Below are 26,230 nucleotides of genomic sequence, written 5' to 3'. Positions count from 1 at the left end.
AGGGACATGCAGGCAAATGGGCACAAAAATTAGGGAGCTATTATATTACTCTAAATAAGAAATGATGACAACATGACCTAAGTTCCTTCTTTAACTAAAACTTTTTTTCATGTTGAAACAAGTACCAATCAGCAGGCCCGAAGAAACTGGTTTTCTTCCTGTAGTAGCAGGCTTTAGAAATGCTTGTAAACTGAGCCTATTTATACCTAGCTGTCCTTCAGTTGCCTATTTTCAACTGAACAAATCCATTATAGCCAACCATGGGGCATCAGGGAATCAGATAATTGTTCATCCATTTCTATTGTCTTTGAAAAAGGATTTTGTATTTATGTTTGAATATGAGTTATCACTTGCAGATTTTCTTTTAGTGCTTACTAAGAATAGTACTTCAAACCATATAATTGTGCAACACCTACAAGGTCACAGTTTGCAGGGGCTTGGGACACTGCTTGTTTCTCCTTCTCCCTTGAAAACTTCCTTTCTTCTCCCTATGAGGAAAGAAGAATTCATGTCTAATGATCTCTCCAGCGAGGGGCAAGACTGGCCACTCTGAGTTCTTCAGACAGCCACAACATTCCAGCTTACATTATATCAATTATTCCAAGATCCTTTATTCATGGTGATTTCCAGGACAAATCCAAGAGAGCCTCAAATGCTATGGGAAGACCCAGCTTTCCAGACCAACCACTGTCTTGTGCTTATTTCTTCACTCTGTGTTTCCCAGTAGGATCTTGTCTTCCATTCCTCTTTGCCCTTTCAGATCCTTCCACTGGGCTTCAGGAATTCACTCCTGGCTATCGGCCAACTCCCTTACATCTTTAACCTCTTCATGCTACTTTCTCCTTGCTCTCATTAAATTTCAGTTATACAAGGGAAATACGTTCAAGAGGTTTATTATAAATATGGTGACTACAGTTAATAACAATATGTTGAATACTGAAAATAGTTGAGAGTAGTCTAAGTGTTCTTGCCACAAAAAAAAAGCACGTGAGGTAAGGCATATGTAAAATAGCTTGATTTAGCCTTTCCATACCATGTATGCATATCAAGACATTATACATCATAAATATATACAATTTTTACAGAAGAAAAGCAAGAATTAGAGGGTGGACTGAGTCAAACACTGGACTCATGAATGAGAGGGGATTATAGGAAGCATAGTAAGTGATATGGTTTGGCTGTGTCCCCACCTAAATCTCATCTTGAATTGTAGCCCCCATAATTCTCACATGCTGTAGGAGGGACCCAGTGAGAGGTAACTGAATCATGGCAGTGGGTCTTTCTCACACTGTTCTCATGATAGTGAATAAGTCTCATGAGATCTGATGGTTTTATACAGGGGAGTTCCCCTATACAATCTCTCTTGCCTGCCACCATGTAACATGTGACTGCTCCTCATTTCTCTTCCACCATGATTGAACTGTGGAACTGCGAGTCAATTAAACCTCTTTCCTTTATAAATTACCCAGTCTCAGGTATGTCTTTATCAGCAGAATGAGAACAGACTAATACAGTAAATGAAGTAGATAATAAGGAAAAAAATAGCTAACCAAGTTTAATGACATTCTCCTCAATGATTTGGAGTATTTTTAAGCAGCAATAAGGAGACACATTTTGGAAGCAGAAAAAGAGAATCAAGGAGAATATAAAACATACCTCAAGGTCCTGACATACATGAGCTGTGGGAGGAAACTGCCAAAAATAATGGGACTATGGGGTGGAGTGTCCAGGCACCAGCCATATTGCAGTTGGCCCAGTGCTATGATTCTTAAACATTAGTCTTCATCAAAATCACCTAGGGGGCTTGTTAAAGACAGCTTTCTGGGTTCCACTTCCAGAGTTTCTAATTTAATTGGTCTGGTGAGGTGAGAATTTGTATTTTTAACAGCTTCCACATGATACTGACACTGCTGATCTGGAGGCTAAGCTTTGAGTACCATTGATTTAGTGGCTTTCAACTCTGTCTGCCCATTATAATCACCTGAGAAACTTTTAGCGTCATTGATACCCATGCCTCTTCCTAGAAGTTCTGATTTAATTGATGTGTCATGGTCTTAAAGCATCATTGATTTTTTATCTGAGGATCGACATCTCTTTATTCCCTTCAACTTCCTGTCTCTGGTAACCACCATTTTAATCTAATTTTGATTTTTTTTTTTTTTTTTTTTTTTTTTTACACTCCACATGTAGGATTGTGCAGAATTTGTCTTTCTGTGCCTGGCTTATATCACTACTCTTATTATCCTTGGTGGCTTTAATATTTCCACACATACCCTGACCTCTTAGTTCTTGTACACTTCATTTATATGTAATATTTTCTCTCGATGCCCCCTCCAACTCAGGCGACCATTCTAACACTTTTAGTGACTATAACTTCTGAAATTGATTTTACTCCCATCCCCCATTTTTTCCAGCTTTCTCAAACTGTTAGCAGTGGAAGAGATTCAAGTTCCCGTCGGTGAATCCATACCAATTCCATGGCAACTTCAGTCCTTGCCTCCTCAGAAGAAAGAATTCAACTGAGGGGCATGCAGCAGAAAAAGAGACCAAGGCAACTTTCAGAGCATGAGTGGAAATTTAGAAAGGCTTTAGAACAGGAAAGAAAGGAAAATTCTCTTGAAAGAGACCCAATCAGGCACCTGAAGTTGGAAGAAAGAAAAGAGAGCAAAAGAAGACAGCAAAAAAGGACCTTTAACCTTGATCTTGGGACTTGCAGGCTCACCTCTTTCCCATGATTCTTTCCATAGGGTGGGCTTTCTGCATGCCCAGTGCTTTCCTTATCCTTTGGGACTGAGCAGGCACCTTGTGTTTAGCAAGTTATATGCAGCCCCATCTAAAGCTTTCTTTCCTCTTCCAGTGGAGTGTGCTCCTGAAAGAATATACTGCACCATTTTTATCTCTTGATGCTCAGGCCTAGGGAGTGTGCTTCTCCTTAGGGCCTGTGTTCAATTAACATTCTGATGTTAACAGGTGTGGATGGAAATGGTCTCTCCCTGGTGCTGCCAAATTATCATTTTAGAGAGGCAGAGATTTTTAGTGGGTGGCAGTAGAGCCCTCTCCTGTCCCGCTCATGCCTAATAACTACCTGTACCAAATCCAGCATTTTTCTTTCAACGACTCTTGATTTCCAGTGAGACCACTATGCCTGGCCGCCCCAACTATCTTTAAGTGCCCATGACCCGTTTGCTGTATTCCCATCATCCACCAGAAGGGTTCAACCTTAAACCACACATTTGTAGGTAACTTCTGCTGCTGCAGCTTCTTCTCTCCATCGAACTTACTTCAAAAAACTCCAGCTGTGGTAAAATCTAGCTCTCTGCATCTAATGGAGAAAAATCACTCAACTATACTGACGTATTTTGTGTTTTTGACCAAAAAATCTCAAAAAGTCAGGTGATTTGAGAAATTGTAATCATTACCTAGTAGAAAATTCACATGTACCTCTTACTAATGACTTTACACATATTAGCAAAGTTATTCCTTTCAAACCCTGTAAGGTAAGTGCAATTAATTTCTTTGTTAGGGAAATTAACAGGACATATCACTGTTAGTTGAGAAGACTGAGGTTCAGATAATTTAGGTAAGTTGACTCAAATTATAAAACAAGTAAGTGAGTCAGTGAGGATTTGAATGCAGGCAGGCTTAGCAATATTGCTTCTCCTATACTCCCTAGTAAATTTATCTATTCCCCAAGATAACCATTTCACATTCTCTCTCTTCTCACATCTCTAACATCTTCCTCTCAATTCTGTTGATGATCTCGTGCTTTACAGAAATTCCACATAAACACCCATTGTAGTGCTCCTCTTGAGTGCAAAACTTCTCACAAGTGTTGTAAGTATTCATTGCCTTCGTTTCCTCAATCTCTCTTCAATCTACTGCAACTGGGCCTCTGTCTCCACCACATCTATAAGATCGGTTTAAAATCTCAGTGACTTTCCTTCTACCAAAGCCAAAATTACATTCTAGACCTTGTTTTATTCAGTCTCTTGGCAATATCCGACATTGTTGAACATGCCCTCCGTCTTGAAAATCTCTACAGTTTTGGCTTGTTTCTGCTAGCCTTCATTTCTCATTAGCCACCCATTTATAGTAGCCTTGCTTTCTCACTTTCTCATCTTCCTCTTCCAGACCACTAAGTGTTATAATCATCCAAGTCATTTTTTGGTCATTTTCCATCTTTTCTCAGGTTTTTTTGTTATGTGGTTTCTTCTACTGTCATGATTTTAAATAACATTCATACACTAATTTGAGGTAGACTTTATTATGGGTCTCTACTTTCATATAAAAACTGCCAATTAAAAATATTTGAACAATTACATCTACCTTAAAATAACAGCTGGATACAAACAAAAACAAAAGATCAAACACATATTTTCATTTTCAGCTAATCACACTCTACTCCAGGCAAAAAAAAAAAAATGCCTGGCTCGGTGGCTCACATCTGTAATCCCAGCACTTTGGGAGGCCAAGGCGGTCAGATCACAAGGTCAGGAGATAGAGACCATACTGGCTGACACAGTGAAACCCTGTCTCTACTAAAAATATAAAAAAAAACTTAGCCAGGCATGGTGGCGGGCACCTGTATTCCCAGCTACTCCGGAGGCTGAGGCAGGAGAATGGCATGAACCTGGGAGGTGGAGCTTGCAGTGAGCCGAGATCGCACCACTGCACTCCAACCTGAGCGACAGAGCAACACTCCATCTCAAAAAAAAAAAAAAAAAAAATCTTGTGTATCCACATTGAATTCTAGGTTTTCCCTATTTCCTGTATCTGTTACATCAATAAGCATCACTAGCTTTATTTCCATCAAAATGTATTTGTGAAAGATAATTGGGTATTAAATAAAAGAGTTGAGCTAAGCCGGGCACGGTGGCTCACGCCTGTAATCCCACCACTTTGGGAGGCTGAGACGGGTGGTTAACCTGAGGTCAGAAGTTCAAGACCAGCCTGACCAACATGGTGAAGCCTCATCTCTACTAAAAATACAAAAATTAGCCCTATGGGGTGGTGGGTACCTCTAATCCCAACTACTCAGGAGGCTGAGGCAGGAGAATCGCTAGAACCCAGGAGGCAGAGGCTGCAGTGAGCTGAGATCGAGCCATTGTACTCCAGACCGGGGGACAGAGTGAGACTCCATATCAAAAAATAAAAATAAAGTTGAGCTAAACTTGTTAGCTATTTTCAGAGCATTCTATTTATTGCCTGTTGCTAACTTTCCTAAGCTTGTTCCCCTCCTGTTATGAAAAAAGAAAAACAAGATGAGAGAAAAGGAAGAAGAAAAATAGAAAAAGATCAATACTATGATGAAAGAAATTTGCAGTATTTCTAAGATGATGAAGTAAATGAATAATTATATAAAACATTTTGTTTCCTTTATTACCTAGTTGCATGGTTAAAATATTAACAAATACAATAGAATATATTACTTCATATGAAAAATACTTCATTATACAATAAACAATACACCTGTATTTCAATATTGCTGCCAATAAGGACTCCCAGTTCTATTCACTACTACCCTATACCCCATCCCCAGTTCCATCAAGTTTCAATGCAATCATGAAAATGCTAGATAAATATTTATCTTCCATTCTATCATTTCATTCTGTCAAACTCCTCAAAACTTATCTCCATGTTCTTTCTCTATTATTGAGATGTTAGGGGCAGTAACACATTTTGTTTTCCTTTCCTACTACATATCTTTAAATTCTAATATTTTATTCCTATCACTTTTTATTTGCAGAGACTAATTTTGATTCATCCAAGAGAATAGGGTATCTGTGAAGACTGCCTAACAAACAACTATTTTAAGTTTCCACTTTTTAGAAGTTATTTCCCATTGTTTCCTTTCATATATTACATCTCACCTTTGGCTTCTAAACACTCCCCTCCTCTTCTTAATGGTACACTGATTTGGCCTATCTTTTTTACTACCGGGGAAGCATTTATTCCTTTACCCTTTCTGATCTACTAAGGGAAAGGTGTCTAGCCAATAGATAAGTAGTCTAAACAGTACTTTCAGGTGGAATGGAATTATCAGAAAAGAGGAGTGTATTAGTCCATTTTCTTGCTGCTCTGAGGATACCTGAGACTGGGTAATTTATAAAGAAAAAGAGGTTTAATGGACTCACAATTCCACATGGCTGGGGAGGCATCACAATCATGGTTGAAGGTGAAGGAGGAGCAAAGGCATGTCTTACATGGCAGCAGGTAAGAGGGTGTGCAGGGGAACTCCTCTTTATAAAACCATCAAATCTTGTGAGACTTATTCACTATCATGGGAAAAACCCACCCCCATGATTTAATTACCTCCCACTAGGTGCCTCCCATGACACATGGGGATTATAGGAGATACAATTCAAGATGAGATTTGAGTGGGGACACAGCCAAACCATATCAAGGAGAAACCTAGGCAGTGGTGATTCCTCCACTACTCACTGTATTCTGCAACTCAATTGTCAGTTGCATAGCCTTTAATCTCTTTCCTTCTCAATGAATGAATGATCCCCAAGTCTCTGGAAAAGTTTTCATTAAAAGGTAATATTTATTTTGCTAATAGAAAACAATCAACATTTTTTTTGTAATAGACGAATGTTGTTCATTAGTAAATAGAAAATCCTAAATTGGTAGAACTTGAGCACTTCCATAGATGTCAACATAGAGAAACACTGTCTTAGGTGTGGACTATTTAGTTCCAAATAACAAAATGAAAAGTAGAACCTATTTGATTTATTTATTTGAAGCCATTTTACTTTGTATTTAATTGGTGAAGTTAATCTAGACTTTTGTAGCATAAACTATTGGCTACCTACCCAAAAGCCCTCTCCTGTTCATCCTTGCTAACAGATTTTGTTTGGGAGTCCACCCTTCTTCTAGGTAATTCAGGGTCAATTCTGACTAGACTAAATCAATTATAGTAATTTGAATTCCTTTGTTTCTATGTCTTCAAATAAATCCTGAACTGTACCATCCACTCAGCAACTGTAAGCATGGCAGAAATGAAAAATTCGAGTCCTTGAAGGTATCATTGAGCCATTAAGTTCACCAATCCCACGGATGCTTTCGTCTGGAATTTATGTTATAGGAATTATGTATTTTTTATTAAGATTTTTAATTACAGGTAAAAGTATTCCACCTCATACATGTGATTCAGACATGCAAGTTAATAATGATAATACTTTAGAGAAGAATATTTAAAATAGATATTTCCTGGTCCTTTTTTAAAGTATAAGAATTACATAATTACAGCTGGAGATGGCTGGTGATAAAGCTTAGAAATTAAGATGGAAGATTCTGAAATCTGATATATCTGTCCTCAGTTACCAATTTTCTGCTTTGAAGCTTGGGAAATTGCTTAACTTCTTAATTATCAGGGTTTTTTGTTTTTTATTTTAATTCTGTAAATAGACAATTGGCACAGAGTTTGTGTCAGAATTAAACTACATAATGTATGTAAAGCATGTAGAATAATCTTATATAGTTTAGTTGCTTTTACTATTTTCTGTAATCCCGCTGATTGAAATAATTATATTGTAATGAGTATGTGATGTTTGTAGATGTGTGTTCCACCTTTGAATTTATGACTACTCCTTTTCTTATGTTTACATTTCCTTTTTAATACCTTCTGCTACTCTTAAGAGGCATATTATCTTCAATACTCACTAAATTAGAATTTTCAGGCAGAAGAGTAAAAATTACATTTGTTTCCAAGTATTTAAAGAATGTGGCCGGGTGTGGTGGCTCACAGTTGTAATTCCAGCACTTTGGGAGGCCAAGGTGGGTGGATCATGAGGTCAGGAGTTCGAGACCAGCCTGGCCAATATGGTGAAACCCCGTCTCTACTAAAAATACAAAAATTAGCCAGGTGTGGTGGTGGGCACCTGTAATCCCAGCTACTCAGGAGGCTGAGGCAAGAGAATCACTTGAACCCAGGTGGTAGAGGTTGCAGTGAGCCAAGATTGCACCACTGCACTCCAGCCTGGGCAACAGAGCAAGACTCCATCTCAAAAAAAAAAAAAAAAAAAGAATGTAACACATGTAATTAAGCATTCACTAAGCATTTAATTATACTGACCTTATAAAAATAGACTTCTGCAAAACCAGCAATGTAACTTACATTAGAAAAATCAAGTGAAATCTCAAAAATATTTTAATGTAATTTTGTTTGACTGCCACCCTAAATAAATACATAGAATTTTTCTGTCTTCCAATATTATTTTATGGAAAGTAATAGACAGCTTTTGGGTAACCATGAGAATATATTCTCCTTAACTTCTTTCAAGCATGTATATCCATAGAAAATAAAACATGTAAGTTTTATGTTAAAAAGCATTAAGCTGTGAATCAAAAACTCTGCTTACTATGTACTATATACATATATCCAAAGCAAACTGGGTTTACAAATGAACATTTTACTCGAAAGATGGCTGTTTTATATTTATAATTGTTTTTACCCAGACATAAAATATTTAGAAAATATACCTAATTATGTCTCTAGTGCCACTGGTATAGATTTTAAAATTATATGCAAATATTAAGTAATCCATTATACCCAAGATAGTTATATAATTCATAGACACATTAACGTAATTATATGCACTAGTTGGAGAATCTCTACAGTTCTATGAAGTTTTATGACTCTATTATCTATATTTAAATCTGACAATATTGCCAAAATATAATTTTAAACCACTGTGTTTTAAAGGCACGTTTCCTTCTTAGTAGAACGAAGATTATAAACAACTGTATTATGGAAAGTCTTATTAAAGATACATTTATTGCAATTGACTTGTGTAAGGTTTTGGAAACACCAATTCTACTACCCTAAGTTTTGGGGTGCAATCAGTGTGGTCTGAATAGACATTGAAGCCTCAAAGAGGCACTTTGGGAACAACTTGAGAAACTCCAGTGCAGTAAATCATTGCAGCCCAGATGGTATTCATCTCAGAGTTCTGAGGGGGAACAAGTTGTGAAAGAACAGAGCAAGCAGACAGGGATACGTAAAAATTGCAGTGTTGGTTCACACAGGGTACATGCCAACCCGGCACTGCCTTTAAAGCAGTGGTGCCATCGTTTGACCATCAGTCACTCAGATTTGATTCCTGCATTTGTTGAGCTCACAATTTGAAAAATTTAGAATATTTTTATTCTAAAAAATAAAAAAGAAATATTCTATTCATTCATTTGTATTCATTTCACTGTACATGGCAATGAAAAAGGATGCATGTTTTAATAACCCCAAGATCTATTTCTCAGGACTCTCACAGGAAATTCAAAAGTAGGAACAGACACAAGCCTCAGCTTTGGAGTAACCACAAAGTCCCTGTTTTCCTACTGCCCTAAAGCCCTTTCCAGAGAAAACTTTCTTACTCACCTTGCAGAGTTCTAGCTGGTACTGCTCGGCTGACTCCCGGGTCCCAGGAACACCTGTGGGTTTTATGGAAAGGATTCTGTGAAGGAAAAGAGGCTGTGGGTAAATATGCAGAAGCAGCTAGGGGTACAAAAGCTTATTAGGAAAGAGACTACTCTGGAGGGAATTTAATCAGTGGTGAAATTATTCTGCGGGTAGGTCTGTGATCTGTGCCACCTGGTGATCTGGCTATCCTATCCTACAGCATTTTCCCCCCCAGAAATCACAGGGGTAAATTTGCTTTCTCATCTGTTGTGAGAGAGAGGTGTAAGGAAGATATTGGACATCTTGAAATTTAATTGTTCTAGCTTGATCCCACTTACCAGTGCCAAAATCATATTTTCCAGTTGACTATTAGGTGACTCCACATGGATACGTCACTGGTGTTAGGAAGTCAATTGATCTAAACTTGAAATATTTACCAGTGTCAGTCAGGGAACCAACAGGAAGCAGATGGCGTACTCCAGTAGAATAAACTGCAGGTTATCTGAAATTGGATGACTCTTAAGAATGCTTGATTTAGCTAGTCTTTATACAGGTGTAGGTAGTTGAAAAACCTCAAGGCATAGTCCAGTAACTCAGGAATGGCAATGACTGAGCTGTTAACACCACTAAGCCTGCAGGGAGAAGGCCTGGAAAGGTTTACTGCCATCCAGGAAAGATGTGTGTAGAAAAGGCCACACTGATAGAAACACTTGAAGGAAACAGCCAGCCTGTGGGGACATCTCAGCAAGGAGTCCAGGAGAATTTCTCCCCCATTTTCCACCATTTTTCACTATCGACAACCAAATGGAAGCCAGAGGACAAAGGGGCTATGTTGCATATATCTCAGCCTCCTAGGGGTGTATGAGAGGTGGAGGAAGATTGGAACAGACCCTAATATAACTAGCATATTCCCCTTTCCCATTCCAAGTTCCACTTGTATGAGCCAGTTTTCTAATTGGCAACATGGTTTACCTAATGGCACAAATCAAAATATACTCAACATTCATTCCTACCATGATCCTTACAATCTCAACTCATACAAATATCTGACCCCAAGTTTCCGTTGATTCTAAATTGTGAGATTTATGAAGTGCCTTCCATTCTCTCACATCACTGCTCATTTTTCTCTTCACATCACTCTACCATCACTCCAGCCTGTTCACTTCTTTATGGCATCTATCACTTTCAAAAATTACGTTGTTTACTTTGTTTTTCAAATTTACTGGAAGACTGTGCTCAGGTTTGTATCTCCAGTTCCTAGTATAGTGGCTGATACATAGCATATGCTTGATAAATAAGTATTGAACGAATAAATTGGTGCAGGCTTCCAATATTTATTAGCTAACTATTTTAGTACACTTTAAAGCAGTCTCTTCAGCATCAGTTTTAGTCCTTTATAGTCCACCATTTCTATGTCTGCTAGCATAACTTTTTTATTCAAAAATCTGCTTAAAATTATTTTGCAGCACTTTGTAGGATTCCAAATGAAGCAATTCTGTCACTGAACACTTATTTATTGAGCATACACTATGTGCTAAGGAATCGAAAACAAAGATGAGCCAACAGACTCAATCAGGGTGTTTACAATTTACTAAGCAAAGATAATAAATGAAGCTGCGGCAGCGAAGTGGAGTATTCTAAGATGGGGGAGCACCAGGTGCTGGGATGCACTGAACAAGAATCTATGACCTACAGGGAAGAAAATATTAGGAAAGGCTTCCCAGAGGACTGAAGAGTAAAAGAGGACAACGAACATGGTGGCCATGTCCTAAGGGGCCCACACTCCACTTTTATAGTGTCTCCTCAGCCTGGTATCTCAGTGTCTTAGTCCTGATGTTTACTAGCTGTATGTCCTACACTTTCTCAGTTTGGACTCTCTGCTCTAGAGACAGGTGACTATTTAGTGTTCTCTAAATGCTTCATGCTGATTCCCCCTTCTGTGATTTTGCCTACTAATTCCTGCTGTCCTAAGAGCCAAGATTCTGTTTCCTAGGGAAGCCATCCATTTTATACTCTGTTCTCCCCTTCTCTGCGCAACACAACATGTTTCTAGAAGAAACTTGACTTCTTTTCTCAGTTTTCCAGAGAACAGTTTGCATTTTCCCAGACATTACCAAGCCTAAATTAAATGGCAGTGATTTGGAGAAGGAAATCCCTGCATTCTCTTCATGTTAATACTCTGCATTAGCTACCGGAATATATAGAACTCCTTGAGAAACATCTGTGACTCATCAATTTATTCTTCTCTGTTTTAAAAGATAAACGATGGCTTCTCAATTACTTTGAGTAAACATAGCCAAATGTTAACTCCAAATTTAATTTAATGTAGACAGTTTAATCTGAAGTGTAGTGAATAGCGATAGAAATGAGACCAAATGAGCAGAAAATATTTGAATTTTAATTGTATATATGCCACGGTTAGTATGATATCCTTAGGTTATTGAATATTTGTGCCTCTGTGGCACTATAGATAATACAGCCTCATGGTTATTCTGAGTAATAGGTACTAGTATAATTGCAGGCGGTTGAAAAGCAAATATGTATTAAAATTCTAACTAATAAACATATTTTCTACAATTTTCTAATCACAATTATACTCTGATGTCAAACCAGGCCGAAAGTCACAGTATAGGAACATTATAAAAAGTAACAATTATGGTGTTACTTTATTATTGCAGAAGTTCCTCATAATTAGCCTAGAAAGATTTAATTTAATTCACAAAAATCTATGATTATTGAAGTGCACATTTTCTTTCAGCCAGTGTAGTTGTTTTACATTTTATGGTAGTAAAATGAAGATATCAAGGTCAAAAAGTAAAATTCAATAGTATTCAAATTACAAAATTCAAACTGTCACTTCCAACTGTTTAAGGCTTTCATTTAATCAAATATATATAGGAACTTAAAGTCAATGCTAATACGTTAGTGACTGATTTCAAAATGGTCGAAAATATACAAATAACACAGACACTGGATATATGTATTAAGTTTTTTTTGGCAAGTTAATGGGAACTTATGTAATTGATCAGAAAACCTGCTAACTATGTCATATTATGATGCAAATAATTAATATGATATGCGTTTGTATTCATCATAAAGCAAATTATGCAAAATGTGACTTGGGATAACACTTTTTGCCTCAAGGGAAACTTCATTTCTGTTCCGGTGTTGTGAAAGATGCCATCATATATTTTTTCTTGAGTATTAAGAAAAAATATAACATCATCATGCCATATTATTATACTTAATAAAGCAATATTTTTAAGTCTATTTTAACATTTTCCTTCTCGATGACAGATGGAATAGCGTGTTGACTGGCTGTAGGATTTGCTTTAAAGAAAGTGATTGTTGGCTCGACGTGGTTGCTCACGCCTGTAATCGCAGCACTTTGGGAGGCTGAGGCAGGCGGATCACCTGAGGTCAGGAGTTTGAGACCACCCTGGCCAATTTGGCGAAACCCCATCTCTACTAAAAATACAAAAAAATTAGCTGGGCATGGTGGCGGGTACCTGTAATCCCAGCTACTCGGGAGGCTGAGGCAGGAAAATCGCTTGAACCTGGGAGGCAGAGGTTGCAATGAACCAAGACTGAGCCATTGCACTCCAGTCTGGGCAACAAGAGCAAAACTCCACCTCAAAAAAGAAAAAGAAAAAGAAAAAGAAACAGAGAGGGGAGGGGAGGAGAGGAGAAGTGAGGAGAGGAGGAGAGGAGAGGAGAGGAGAGGAGAGGAGAGGAGAGGAGAGGAGAGGAGAGGAGAGGAGAGAAGAAAAGAGGAGAGAAGAAAAAAGGAGAGAAGAAAAGCAGAGAAAAGAGTGATTGTTATGGGTCCATGACTCCTGATGAATCAGAGTTCTCCAGGTATTTGGATCGGTGAAGGATCTCTTGCTTTACTTGATATTCTGGAAGTTCTGTATAAAATAAAAGTAAAAGTTAACGACATGCCATTTTAAGGATTTCACAAATGTGCTTGTATGTGTTTGCATTTTTGCTGGAGTCTGCACCTGGAGGAAAAAAATAATCAAGTTCCAGAATGTAAAGTCCCAATAGTAAAATATCATATTGTCTTTCTAGGGAGCATCACACCTTTAACTATGATGTCCAAGTAATCATTTTTTAAAAAGTCCTTTCTTTTCACAAATATTTAAATTTTTAGTTGTTTCTCTGCAAACTTCTTTGAAGGCTCAGGGCTATTTGAATATAGCATAACATGAAACAAATGCAACTATCTTATTCCTTACAGAAGACACATATTCACATGGGTTAGGCCTGACCATTAAGTGAGTGAACAATGTCTGAAATAGCAACCATTCTTCTTTCTTTAGGGAGCATTATTTATCTCCAGGTGTGGGGCAACACAGTTTTTGTTGCCAATGATGCTTTTGTTTCGGTTTGTTCCTTTAATAATGGCTTTAAATTTTGTCTCTTTTATCCTGGGCCTGGAGTTTTCAGATTACACATTATGATAAATTTTAAATTATATGAAAATAATTTGTAACTAAATACAAATATATTTAATAGTATGAATAATTTGCTTTAAAATACACATTAGAATAAATGCAAAACATTTGTCCATAATAATAACACCCCCACTGCCATCCAAAAAAGGGGTATGCCTTCTATGCAGGTGAGAAAAAAGATGAAGTTACAGCAAATACATAGGGAATTATGAGTAGTCTATACCTTGTATCTGTAGCACAACAGTAATATCTAAAAACCAGTGGAATCATGGGACAGGTGTAAATTTTATACATTCTGTATGTAGTTAAGAAGTAAAGATTGAGAACCATTAAAGTATGATGTTTTTGCTGGGCCAGAAAACTGTCCATATTTTTTTGTGACAATGTTTGTCATGGAATATCTAGACAGGAACAGTAATTAAACCGTGTTCTCAAGTACTTAAAACCAAATAAAGTAAATTTTAATAAATTCCAAATGCTATTTTTCCCTCTTAGCAATGGACTCTAATTATTTGGCTTTCAACCCATATCTTAGAACCCATGGAATGTCTTCTTGTCCAAATATAACTTTTAAGGCCTTGGCGAAAAGCAGTGTGTTTTGGTACTGGTTTTAGTTAACATCAAATTAAATGCTTAGAGGGGTTGGGTCCAAATAGTGGATACATTTTGTTTAGCTGGCATTGCATTTAAAAGTAAATAAATTAGGATGTCTGTATGTACCTGACCCCTTGGTATCACCATACACCTTCTCATGCCAGTCTTTTATTTGCCTAATTGTCAAGGCCTTTTTAAGTCTGAGATCTCTGGAGGAGAAAGGTATGTTTACATGCATTGTATAGTTGACTGAATTAATCTTTCTAGGTGTCAGATGTCATAAGGTAAATCTCCGGTGAATACTTCTGTTCCTCTGAAGGCCCAATCTTACTGATATAGTTTGTGTATGTACTTACATGTATATATGGCTGTATACACACTTATGTATATTACTTCATTAACATTTATGCTACTCAAATTTTACAGACATGTACCCATATGTATAAAGAATAAGCAAATGAACACGATTCATGCTTAAATATGAGGGTTTTTTTTAATTAAAGGCAAGTCTACACTATTTTATGTATAGTTGTAAATGCTAAATAGTGGAAAAATTTTAAACACTAGACATTTAGAAATCTAGAGGTTGATGTATATCTCATCTCAATGTCTCACATGCCTGCTGGAGTATTACTACATTCCAGCAATAAAAGCAGCCAAGATTTGGAGAATAAATTAATGTCAGGCAATGGTAATGTCTTTCTAGGGGCACTCTGTGAGGCCTTATTAAATGTCTTTTTCAATAATTGCCTATTAAAAATGAATAAAATGTATTAGCATGTAAGAAATTAGAGTGAAGAATACATCTTCAGGTAAATATAAACTGTATGCAGTAAACAATAGGTCAGTTATGTCAGCCTATCAGTCATGCAAATGATTTGAATAACAAATGCAGCAAAGTTCAATTTGGATTTGGTAGGGAAGCCAAGGGGAAAGATTGATAAGAGTTTAATTGGAAGGAACATACAATGCATGTGTGCTTGTAAAATGCAACATAAAGAATCTCCTATGATCACATTTTCCTTACGTAGGAAGACTGAAAGTAACGTTTCCATGGACCTATGCCACATAAAACTTGATTTAGTATGTCTTAACAGAGAAGCTTTCATTCTCAGGCTCTTTGTAAGCTCAGCCATTGTGCAACATGCTTTAACACAGCTAAGTGACTCCCTTTCAGACCTTTCCTTCTAATTTATATTCAGTTACCTAAACTTGACCATAACCAAGAGAAGGATTCCACAGGTGACTGTCATGCACATGGCAGCATAGATTACTTCTCCTAGGAAAAAAAAAAAATTAAGAAAAAATAGTCACTGGATTTTTAGAGGAAATAAATAATATAAATATTATAGAGGATTGAATTTTAACTGACCATTGAAGGGGGAATGAAATCCAGTTAAAGTGATTTTGTTTGCATGTTTTCTTGCATACGATGCCATGCCTTTGACATTAGGCAGGGTTGGATAATCTGAAAGAAATCGTAAACATGAGATTAGTTACATATCATACATTATTTTAATTTTATGGATTACAATTTGCTTTATCTTTTAAGGCAACAATTTATTTCTATTACATTATTTTAATCTGATAGATTTGAATAAAACTAGGAAGAATTTTCTTAAATTTTAACAGCCTGTTTTTCCCCTTTTAATCAGATAATTTCCCTATATAAGCTTTTATTTTTTGCAAACCAAGATAAGTACAATGATTATATTTTATAACATAAATCATTGTATCTTATATACAGACAAGAAAATAAAAGATGGTAACTTTAGGCCATCTTTGGGATATTGAAAAAGATCCTTTCTTTACAAAAGTGATTGCTTTAATGTACCTCTGCACTCAGATACTGGAATACCTAGTTTTGCTTTTTTCCCTTGTTCTGTCTCTTTTTCTCTCCATTAGCTAAACCTTCAGTTTCTCCTGTTACCTATTTTTGCCTCCCTTCAGAGCTATTCCTGGCCAGTCTGAGGCGCTAGTCTTCTTGGCCATGTTTCTGATAAATACATTCCCACCAGTTTCCAATAGCTCACAACTTTAGAAATCATGCTTTAGAGTGACCAGGTCATAAAAAGAAATGTTTTCCCATGAGGACAGTCTTTCCTCTGGCTTTTCTACTTTAACAACAGAAAGATGCAATTGTTAAAATTAACTGATATATCTCTTTTGGTGACTTTTATCAATAACTTTAAAGTGAAATCACTCCGAGTTTTGACTTAATTGGACACAAATACGAATGTCAAACATACCAATAGTTTAGTAACCAATTTATGTAATGAAGGTTAAAGTTGGTTTTGAGGCAGTAAGAAAAATGAGATAAAGCTTCCATTTTAGAGAGGTTTTGCTGTCTTCTGTTATAGATGCTTCATGCATTTTTGAGACCTGACACTAACTATGAGTAGACAGTTGTTTACAAAAATGAATGTATCAAACAGTGGAATATTACATCCGATGAAAACTAGTGACAACAGACTCTGAGCAGGAAGGGAGATAAGAAAATCTACAGTGATGCATTGCTTAATGATGGGGATATGCACTGAAAAATGCATGCTGAGTGGATTTTGTGCTTGTGTGAACATCACAGAGTGTACTTGCACCAACCTGGGTGGTATAGCCTACCACATGCCTAGGCCATATAATACAGCCTTTGCTTTTAGGCTACAAACATGCACAGTGTGTGCTATTGTACTAAATACTTTAGGCAACTTTAATGCAATGGTAAATATTTGCATATTTAAACACATAAACATAGAAAAGATACTATAAAAAATACGGTATTATAATCTTATGGGACCACTGATGTATAGTCTGTCTGTCTGTCTGTCGTTGACCAGAATGTCCTTACGAGGTACATGACTTTATTACCAAATGTTTCATTCAGTTATCTCTCCACCCAGGGCTGCTGCTGTTCAGAAGACAGCTTATTGGGAGCCAAGATTTGAGCACTATGTTAACAATAATCGGTAGACAGATAGATTGGAGTTTCAGACCAGTAGTAAACCTCCCAGAGTGGGTTGGAAAGCAGCAGCCCAATACAAGACTAGAAAAGTGAGGATTTTGTCATCAGAAAACTCATTCTCAGGGTGTCTGAACTCAAATACAGTTAAGGCATTTTTTAAAATAGTTTTAGTCTCCAACTTGCATATTGGATTACCATCTATTTAAGAAACCTCCAATGTGGCTGATGCATGTAATACCAGCACTTCGGAAGGCTAAGGTGGGAAGATCACTTGAGCCCAGGAGTTTAAAGCCAGCCTGGCCATCATAGCAAGACCCCATCTCTAAAACGTTTAAAGATTAGCTGGGCATGGTGGTGCACACCTGTAGTCCTAACTTCTCTGGAGGCTGAGGTGTGAGGATCACTTGAGTCCAGGCGTTCCAGATTGAAGTAGCTGTGATCAAGCCACTACACTCCAGCCTGGGTGAAAACACAAGACTCTGACTCTAGAAAAAAAAAAAAAGAAAGCCTCCCCCTTGTTAGAATGCAAAATAAACCACTTAAGAATGTAAAAGTAGTAGAGGTAGAATTTGTGAATTATTTTGTTACTTTTGTGATTGTAAAATTACTTTTGTATTCACTATAAAGTTGAAAGCGGACAAATGAGAAATTTTAAATAATACTGTTTTTTTATAAGGGGTCCTTGAAAAAAATTAATTTTAATCACATTGATCATACAGACCTTTAGCATAATAAATGATCACAATAAAATTGTGTATTTAAATCAATTCAGAATATGAAGAATCAATAGTTTTACTTCTTTTTAAGTTATATGGCCTTTTTAAGAAAGTTGTAGCTAATATACATTAGATGATTAATTATTTAAGTGATGCTATGGTTTTTCCTTATGAAATTCTATCCCTAAGTACATTTAGTCTAGTTGGGTGTTACAGTTCATCTTTGCAAAAGAAAAAAGTATTATTTTGAAACAAAAAAGGCTTTTTTTAGATATGTAAGTGCCTTAATTGTTAAACGCTCACCTAGCAGAGTTTAGAAAGAATCATCTCATTTACTAAATTTCTCTCACATGGAACTCATTAACAGAGTTATAATAGATCAGTGACAGAAATGTTAGCTAATTATCCCAGTGAAAATTTAAATGCATCTAGCAATCACTCCACAGTCTTAAATATTGCACCCTAGGAGGATACCGAATATCAGTTAGAGAGATTAATGTTACTGAGGGTTTCTTGGCTACTGAAGCCCACTGGAGTTCCTTCCCTGCCTTTTATAAACAGTGAGGTTTACAGCGTTTTATAACCACGAAATTAAAGTCAGCAAAGTTGATAACTAACCTCAGTTCCACACCATCTGCTCTATTTATAGATAAACACTGTCAGTGACTTGTTTATCTTAACTTGTACCCTGGAGAAATTAAACAAGATTATGAACTATATTGTAAAATCCTTGTACATTTGATGGGAAATCAAGATTAATTTCAATCTTGCATTGGGAACAAATTTAGGTAGTATTCTCCCCAAATGAGCTATGGAGAGGTGAGCCTTACTATTTCTTTTTTTTTTTTTTTTCCAAAATCCTTGTGCAACAGTAGTTGAGAGTTCGTGGGGACTGAAACTGCTTGTATAATTCATATGAAACAGTAAATGCATTGTAAAAGTTATGGTTGATCAGAGACAAAGCAATGATTTAGAAATAAATGTCAGAATACTTGAGATATAATTCGAAACAGAGATTTAACATATCACAAACTGCAAATTTATAAACCTTCATTTCATTTTAATCAAAACATAATTTAGAAGAGTCAGCTTGGGGGAAACAATGCCTGTATCTAGAATGAGTTTCATAGGAAAAAAAATTAGTTCACAAAATTAAACAGTAATTTTTACCTTGAATTATATTACACAAGCACTAGGCGAGTTTGTAATAAATAAGACAAATGAAAGATAATGAAAATAGTTTGTACTATAATTTATAAATTTCAAGACTTTATATTTCATATGTGGAGGTTTCAATGTATGGAATACTTTCAATGAAAAAATATATAAGTGACAGTGCCACTGATCGTCCAGAAAGGTTTTGATGTCTTCATTTGACATTGAATAATTCACTTATAGCTACGCTTTGGAAAATGTGTAAAATTTTACCTAGCTGCATTATATATATATATATTTTTTTTTTTTTTTTTTCCACAGGGTGATTGAAAACAACAGGGGAGAGTTAGGAAAAAATAAAGGAAAGAGAACACTCTTTTGGAGAGTGTTCATAGTCATTTCGAATGATGAGATAATCCAGAAAGTTTTATACATTACTGAGTTTTGAAATGGAGAACCTCCATCAGAAAGAATGCACAATTGTAATGAGAGTAGAAGGGAAAACAAGGATAAAATATGGGATTTCTTTTTGGTTCTTTTTCTCATTTTTCTTTCTTTCCTCCTTCTCCTCCTTCTCTCATTCCTATCTTTCTTTAAAAAGTATTTAGTGAGCATTTACTATTAACAGACAGTGGAGATTTTTTTAAAAAGTGATCCACGTGTACTTTTTCAGTATTGTTGAATGTGGTGTGAAAATACATCAGATTTGCTGTCTTTGCAGTCATTACCCAAAGACCACTTAAAAGCTGACGGCTCAGGAACCATTTTGTTACCTCTAGTTCTCCCTCCTTTCTCATTAGTATATTTTCAAGCCATCTTGAAAAGATCCCACGCTACTGCACTAAACTGTCAATATGACAACTACCTTCCACCTTTTGTGACTATCCTTCAGTAGCCAAATGTCTTGAAATAGTTGTCTTGATAATTGTCTCTGATCCTCAACCCATTTCACTTTACAACATTTCCAAACAGGTTTTTGCTGCACTATTCCACTGAAATTATTACTTCAAGATCAGCTAAGGCCTACTTGGTCATTTCAAATATTCTTCTTCATTGGCTTCTTCTGCTGTCTTCAACTTCTAAAGGCTGGAGTTCGGTCCTGGCCCTTCCCTTTAATAAGGTTCAGTCCTGCCCCTCCCCTTTAGTAAGAAGAAACCTAATAATCTCACTGAGTGTTCTCAATTTTCCAATGATTTTAAGTAAACTACAGATTCATTTCAAGCTACCTTCTTGATATTTTTGCTTGCATATCTTATAACCATCTCAAATTTAACAAGTTCTAAACCAAATGTAGGTTTCCTCCTACTATACTAACTTCTTTCACTGCGTTTCTCATCTCAGTAAATGATATGACCCATCCATATCATTCAGGTAATCTGGAAATTATCCTTGATTTTTTCCCTTCTTTCAATCGTATATCCCATTAGCCAGTTTGTCTTATTGATTTTACATAAATAAGTATCTTTATTCTTCCTCACTGCAAACTCCACTGAACTAGCTAACGTGATCATCATATTCCAGGATAGGTGCTTCAATAAATACCCCCAATAATCTCAACTTTTTTCCTGTTTTCACTTCTGCCTGACTCCAGTGAAAGCAATCAGGGTTATCTATTAAACATCCAAATGAAATCATTTATTTCCCCTACTTCAAATCTTTAAATAGCCTCTCATTGAACTTAAATGAAAACCTAAAGCCTCTACCATGTCTAGAAAGTCCCACATGACCTAAACCCTAGCAATTTCTTTGGTATATTAAGTCTCGTCTTTGCCCATTTCATTCCAGCCACCAAGAGGCTTCTTTCCTCCGTCCTTGCCTCTTTTCCTTCCTTCCTCTTTCTCTTACTTCCTTCTAGTTTACCAAACACATTAAATATTTTCTTTACTGCTGGAGCACTTAATCCTTGCTATTGCCTCTTCCTAGAACAGACTCCTTCTCTTTCTTCAGGTGTCTGCCTAAAGACCACCTTCTGGGAAAGATTTTCCCAGGCCATTTTACTCGAATAGAACCCTCTGTCATTTTCTGTTTTCAAGGGGACACAGTAAATTCAACATCTTTTTAGAAGAGGCAGAGTTTTTAGAATTATGTGCCATAAAACACTGGCTCTGCAGAATACTTTTATGGGTTAGGCAAACAAAAGATCCCATAAGTAAATGACTTTAAAAAATTTTGGGTTAGATGTAATATATGCATTTAGTTGCAAGTAATTTTCAGTTTGTTTTAATATAATATAGTGGCATACATTACCTAAATTTACTTTCTCCAGGGGCTATATTTTAGAATTCAAGAAAACAAATTGGAAAACATGGATATATGTGATTAAATGGCAAGGATTTATAAAATTTGTGCAGGCATAAGATGTTCATTGAGGATTTTATTTTTGCTTAGTCAATGGAAGGCAAGAGAACACCACACTGAAAATATTGTGTGTTGATAAATGTAAGTACTAATTTATAATCCTTACGTCTACTAGACACACATATATACAAATGCTAGGTACCACAATTTCTCTTCATCTGTTTTTCTGGGAGCCAAGCAAATTTTTCTTTTCTTTTTTCTTTTTCAGTTATTTATTTTACGTTATGTTATTCTATTTTTCTTTTTAATTTTTAAGTTCAAGGGTACACGTGTAGGTTTGTTACATAGGTGAACTTGTGTCATAGAGGTTTGTTGTACAGATTATTTTATCGCCCAGGTATTAAACCTAGTACTCAATAGTTATTTTTTTTAATCCTTTCCCTCCTCCCACCCTCCACCCTCCAGTAGGCCCCCATGTGTGTTGTTCCCCTCTATTTGTCCATGTGTTCAAGCAAACTTTTCACCCTGAGGTTTGAAAGATGCCTGACCTTTCAAGTGCTACTCCTATTGTTGCTTACAGAGGGTGATGAGATGCAACATCAATCCCACTTTTGCTGCCAGTTAATCTGGCATTCTTCAATTTCCCAACATGTCCCCATGAGATATGGAGAATTTAGAATCTGCTTTCTATTCAGGAGACCCATTACAGCAGAACCAGAAATAAATTCATGGATCATTTATTCCTAGTTACCTGTAAATGTCCACAGAACAATGTGATGAAAAGCACCATATATGGACCCAAGTAAAGGTTACCTACGTAAGTAATTACTTCCTACTTCAAAGCTAGCATAATGACAATCAATACGGAGAGATATTCATAAAATGATACATGACCTTGCTCTCGTAAAGTTCTTGATCTAGTTTCCAGTAAGGGGAAAAATATAAATGAAGCAAGGTTGAATCAATAAGGGACAACCAGGTAAATGGTACACCTTGAGGACTAGTGCGAAATAAGAATAATTTGCACTCTGGGTGTCCTTGGAAATCAGATGAAGGAGTTTATATGAGGGAGGGATGAAAGTAGGAAGAAGGGAGAGCAATGAATGTCTTCTGCACACAAAAGTGATCAAGGCAGAGTTTAAGAATTAGTCTAGTCATGGTATATAGGTTGGTTTCATGAGTGAAATCCAACTAGAAAGCAACAGCAGAAATTTAGGCTTAAGAAGATAAAAACTAACAATAGGCAACAGAAGCTGGAGTCTAGAAGAGAGAAGTGTAGGATATATTTAAAACAAAGAGATTTTCATTAGAAAGCAGAATGATGCAGAGCGTAGAAGCACAAGTGTTATCATCAGATATGGATTAAAAACCAGCTCTACTTCACTCCCGGTCAGTCATTTTAGGCAAGTTATTGAGATTTTTTCCTCAGTGTTTTTATCCTTTTTTATTGAGATAAGGTCTTGCTTTGTTGCCCAGGTTACACAATCATACTTCACTGCAACTTTGAACTCCTGGGCTCAAGCAATCCTCCTGTCTCAGCCTCTTGAGTAGCTAGGACTACAGGGGCATGTCACCATGCCCCACTAATTTTGATTTTTTCTAGAGACAAGGCCTTGCTATTATTGCCCATGCTGGCCTCAAACTTCTGGCCTCAAGCAATCCTCTTACCTTGGCCTCCCAAAGCTCTAGGATTACATGGATGAGCCACTATGTGTAGCCCTTTGTCTTTAAAGTGATATGATGCCTACCACAAAACTTATGGCTCAAAATTAAACAATATGTGAAGAGAGTTTGAAATAGTGTTTGGCACAAGTTAAGTGCTCAAAAAATTGTATCATTATTAAGCATTAGACAATGTAGAGTTTTATTTAATATGAAAAAATGAAGAGGATTAAATCAAAGATTATTCCTAGATCCTTAAGGTGACATGATGTTTTAGAAAATATTTGGAATGAAAGATGAAAAAATAATAGAAGAGAGAACTAAGTCTGTCTCCCCTCTCTTTAACCTGGCTATGCAAATCTAAGAACAGTGGCCGTGGAATTAGAAAAACATTGACTACAATCTTAAATGAGTCGTCCACTAGATGCACTACTCTTGGACAGTTTAACCTCTGAGCCTCATGTTTCCCCTATATAAAAAGGGTATTGCGATAGATTGTATTTTTTTTATAAAGATTCACTTCTCTTTTGCTGTAAAAATATATGCATGCACCATCCAATGCCCTGTGAGTTAGAGCACTACTTTTGTGTGTGTGTGTGTGTGTGTGTGTGTGTGTGTGTGTGTGTGTGTGTGATGGAGTCTCGCTCTGTCGCCGAGGCTGAAGTGCAATGGCACGATCTTGGCTCACTGCAACCTCTGCCTACTGGGTTCAAGTGATTCTCCTGCCTCAGCCTCCTGAGTAACTGGGATTACAGGCACTCGCCACCACCCACGCCTGGCTAATTTTTGTATTTTTAGTAGAAATGGGGTTTCACCATGTTGGTCAGGCTGGTCTCAAACTGCTGACCTCGTGATCTGCCCGCCTTGGCCTCCCAAAGTGCTGGGATTACAGGTGTGAGCCACCGCGCCTGGCCTAGAGCACTACTTTCTATGGGAAGTGTATATTTACTACTCCACTGATATTGGGCTTCACCTTGACTTGCATTTGTCAAAAATGTAAGAAAGAAAGGACATATATTATATTCACGCAGATATTTAAGAGTGATCTTGTTGCTTGTTTTTATCTTTTCCATAAAAATGGCATGTTCCCAATGGCAACTGTGCCTTCAGCCTGAGTCTAGAAATGGGAAGCAGAACCCAGCTGCCTACATGCAGCATGACCTAGAAATCAATCTTTGTTTTTGTATGCCACTGAAATTTGGCAATTGCATGTTAGTGTATAACATAGCAAAAGCTAATTCAGGGGGGTAATCATAAACCACAAATGAAAATTTTTGACAGATTGCAGGTGCTTAATAAATACTAGCTTTTTCTTTTCTCTCCTCTTACATACCTGTCAATAGACTTGCAGGTGAAAGGACTATAAATCATGCTGCTATAAAGACACATACACACGTATGTTTATTGCGGCACTATTCACAATAGCAAAGAGTTGGATCCAACCCAAATGTCCAACAACGATAGACTGGATTAAGAAAATGTGGCACATATACACCATGGAATACTATGCAGCCATAAAAAATGAGGAGTTCATGTCCTTTGTAGGGACATGGATGAAACTGGAAAACATCATTCTCAGTAAACTATCGCAATGACAAAAAACCAAACACCGCATGTTCTCACTCATAGGTGGGAATTGAACAATGATAACTCATGGACACAGGAAGGGGAACATCACACTCTGGGGACTGTTGTGGGTTGAGGGGGATGGAGGGACAGCATTAGGAGACACACCTAATGCTAAATGACGAGTTAATGGGTGCAGCACAACAACATGGCACATGGATACATATGTAACAAACCTGCACATTGTGCACATGTACCCTAAAACCTAAAGTATAATAATAAAAAAATAAATAAAAAAAGAAAAAAAAATAAAAAATAAAAAATTTAAATTAAAAAAAAAGTGAAAAGGGGTTAAAGAAAGGTGAGAAAGGAGGAAACTGGAGAAAGGCAGGAGAGCGTTGAAGAACATTCCCACTTTGGAAATAGGAAGGCTTTCCCTTCTCTTTTGGGAAACATTAGGCAGTGAGGTATGCATTAATTGCACTCACTCCTTATTTATTATGCACCAGTGTTATTTTAAAGTCCACCATATTCTCAAAAGTAAGTATGGAATGCAACATCGTTATCTCTACTGAGATTTAAATTATTCCACCTCAGTCAGGGCCACATTCCTTTTATTCATAAACATCTCACAGTACTGCATTACCACATGAGGTAGTAGCACCTTTTGTAAATGTGGATTTTCCAGCTGATTTGTCACTTTACATATACACACAAATACATAATGAGAATTAGAAATAAAAATACTAGTAAACATAGATAATAGAGTGGAGTGAGGAGTAGTGTAGCATAGTAGAAAGGGGGTCAGCCTTTGACTTCCAATCATGGATTGAAGACCTTGCTCTAAAATTTGTACTTTTGTTTTTCCTTCTTTATTCTGACTCATTTGTGCTCCAGTTTTCTATCCTAGAAAATTTTAGGATAATAATACTTACTGTTTTTTTTGTGAGGATTAAATGAGGCAGGGCATGTAAGGTAACTTGCAGAGGGTAAACATACAACAAGAGCTATTTTTTTTTAATTAAGAAATTATGTTTTGCTAGTGGTTACACATTAGTATTACCTATGGAGCAATGAGAGATTTCTGGGTTCTATTGCTGTAGGTTTTGATTTAATAGGGCAAGGGAAATGTAGAGATAAATACTAGGCATTTGTAATTTCAAATATTTTTCTATACCCTTTCAATATATGGTCAGACACATAGAGGGAACAACACACACTGGCTGGGGCCTTTAGGAGAGTGGAGGGTGAAAGGAGAGAGAAGATCAGGAAAAATAACTAATGGGTACTAGGCTTAATACCTGGGTGATGAAATAATCTGTATAACAGACCCCCACGACATAAGTTTACCTGTGTAACAAATCTGCACATGTACCCCTGAACTTAACATAAAATTTTTAAAATAATAAAACAAAAACATGTAAAA

General features: G+C 36.6%; 1 protein-coding gene across 1 annotated transcript in view; it reads right to left on the bottom strand.

Annotated features, from left to right (window-relative positions):
- Window positions 1-13,241: 13,241 nt before the first annotated feature.
- Window positions 13,242-26,230, bottom strand: part of GFRAL (GDNF family receptor alpha like) — a 66,528-nt gene continuing 53,539 nt past the window's right edge. The window contains exons 7-9 of the mRNA XM_055263905.1: window positions 15,821-15,916; window positions 15,655-15,727; window positions 13,242-13,305 (exon numbers count right to left, since the gene is read on the bottom strand). Of these exons, the coding sequence (XP_055119880.1) occupies window positions 13,242-13,305; window positions 15,655-15,727; window positions 15,821-15,916 (233 nt within the window). The remainder of the gene's footprint in view (window positions 13,306-15,654; window positions 15,728-15,820; window positions 15,917-26,230) is intronic.

This window comes from Symphalangus syndactylus, chromosome 23, assembly GCF_028878055.3.
Source record: "Symphalangus syndactylus isolate Jambi chromosome 23, NHGRI_mSymSyn1-v2.1_pri, whole genome shotgun sequence".
In the NCBI taxonomy this organism is placed as follows: domain Eukaryota; kingdom Metazoa; phylum Chordata; class Mammalia; order Primates; family Hylobatidae; genus Symphalangus; species Symphalangus syndactylus.
The sequence above is the reverse complement of the archived record's forward strand: the minus strand, read 5'-3'. Positions and strand labels throughout refer to the sequence as shown.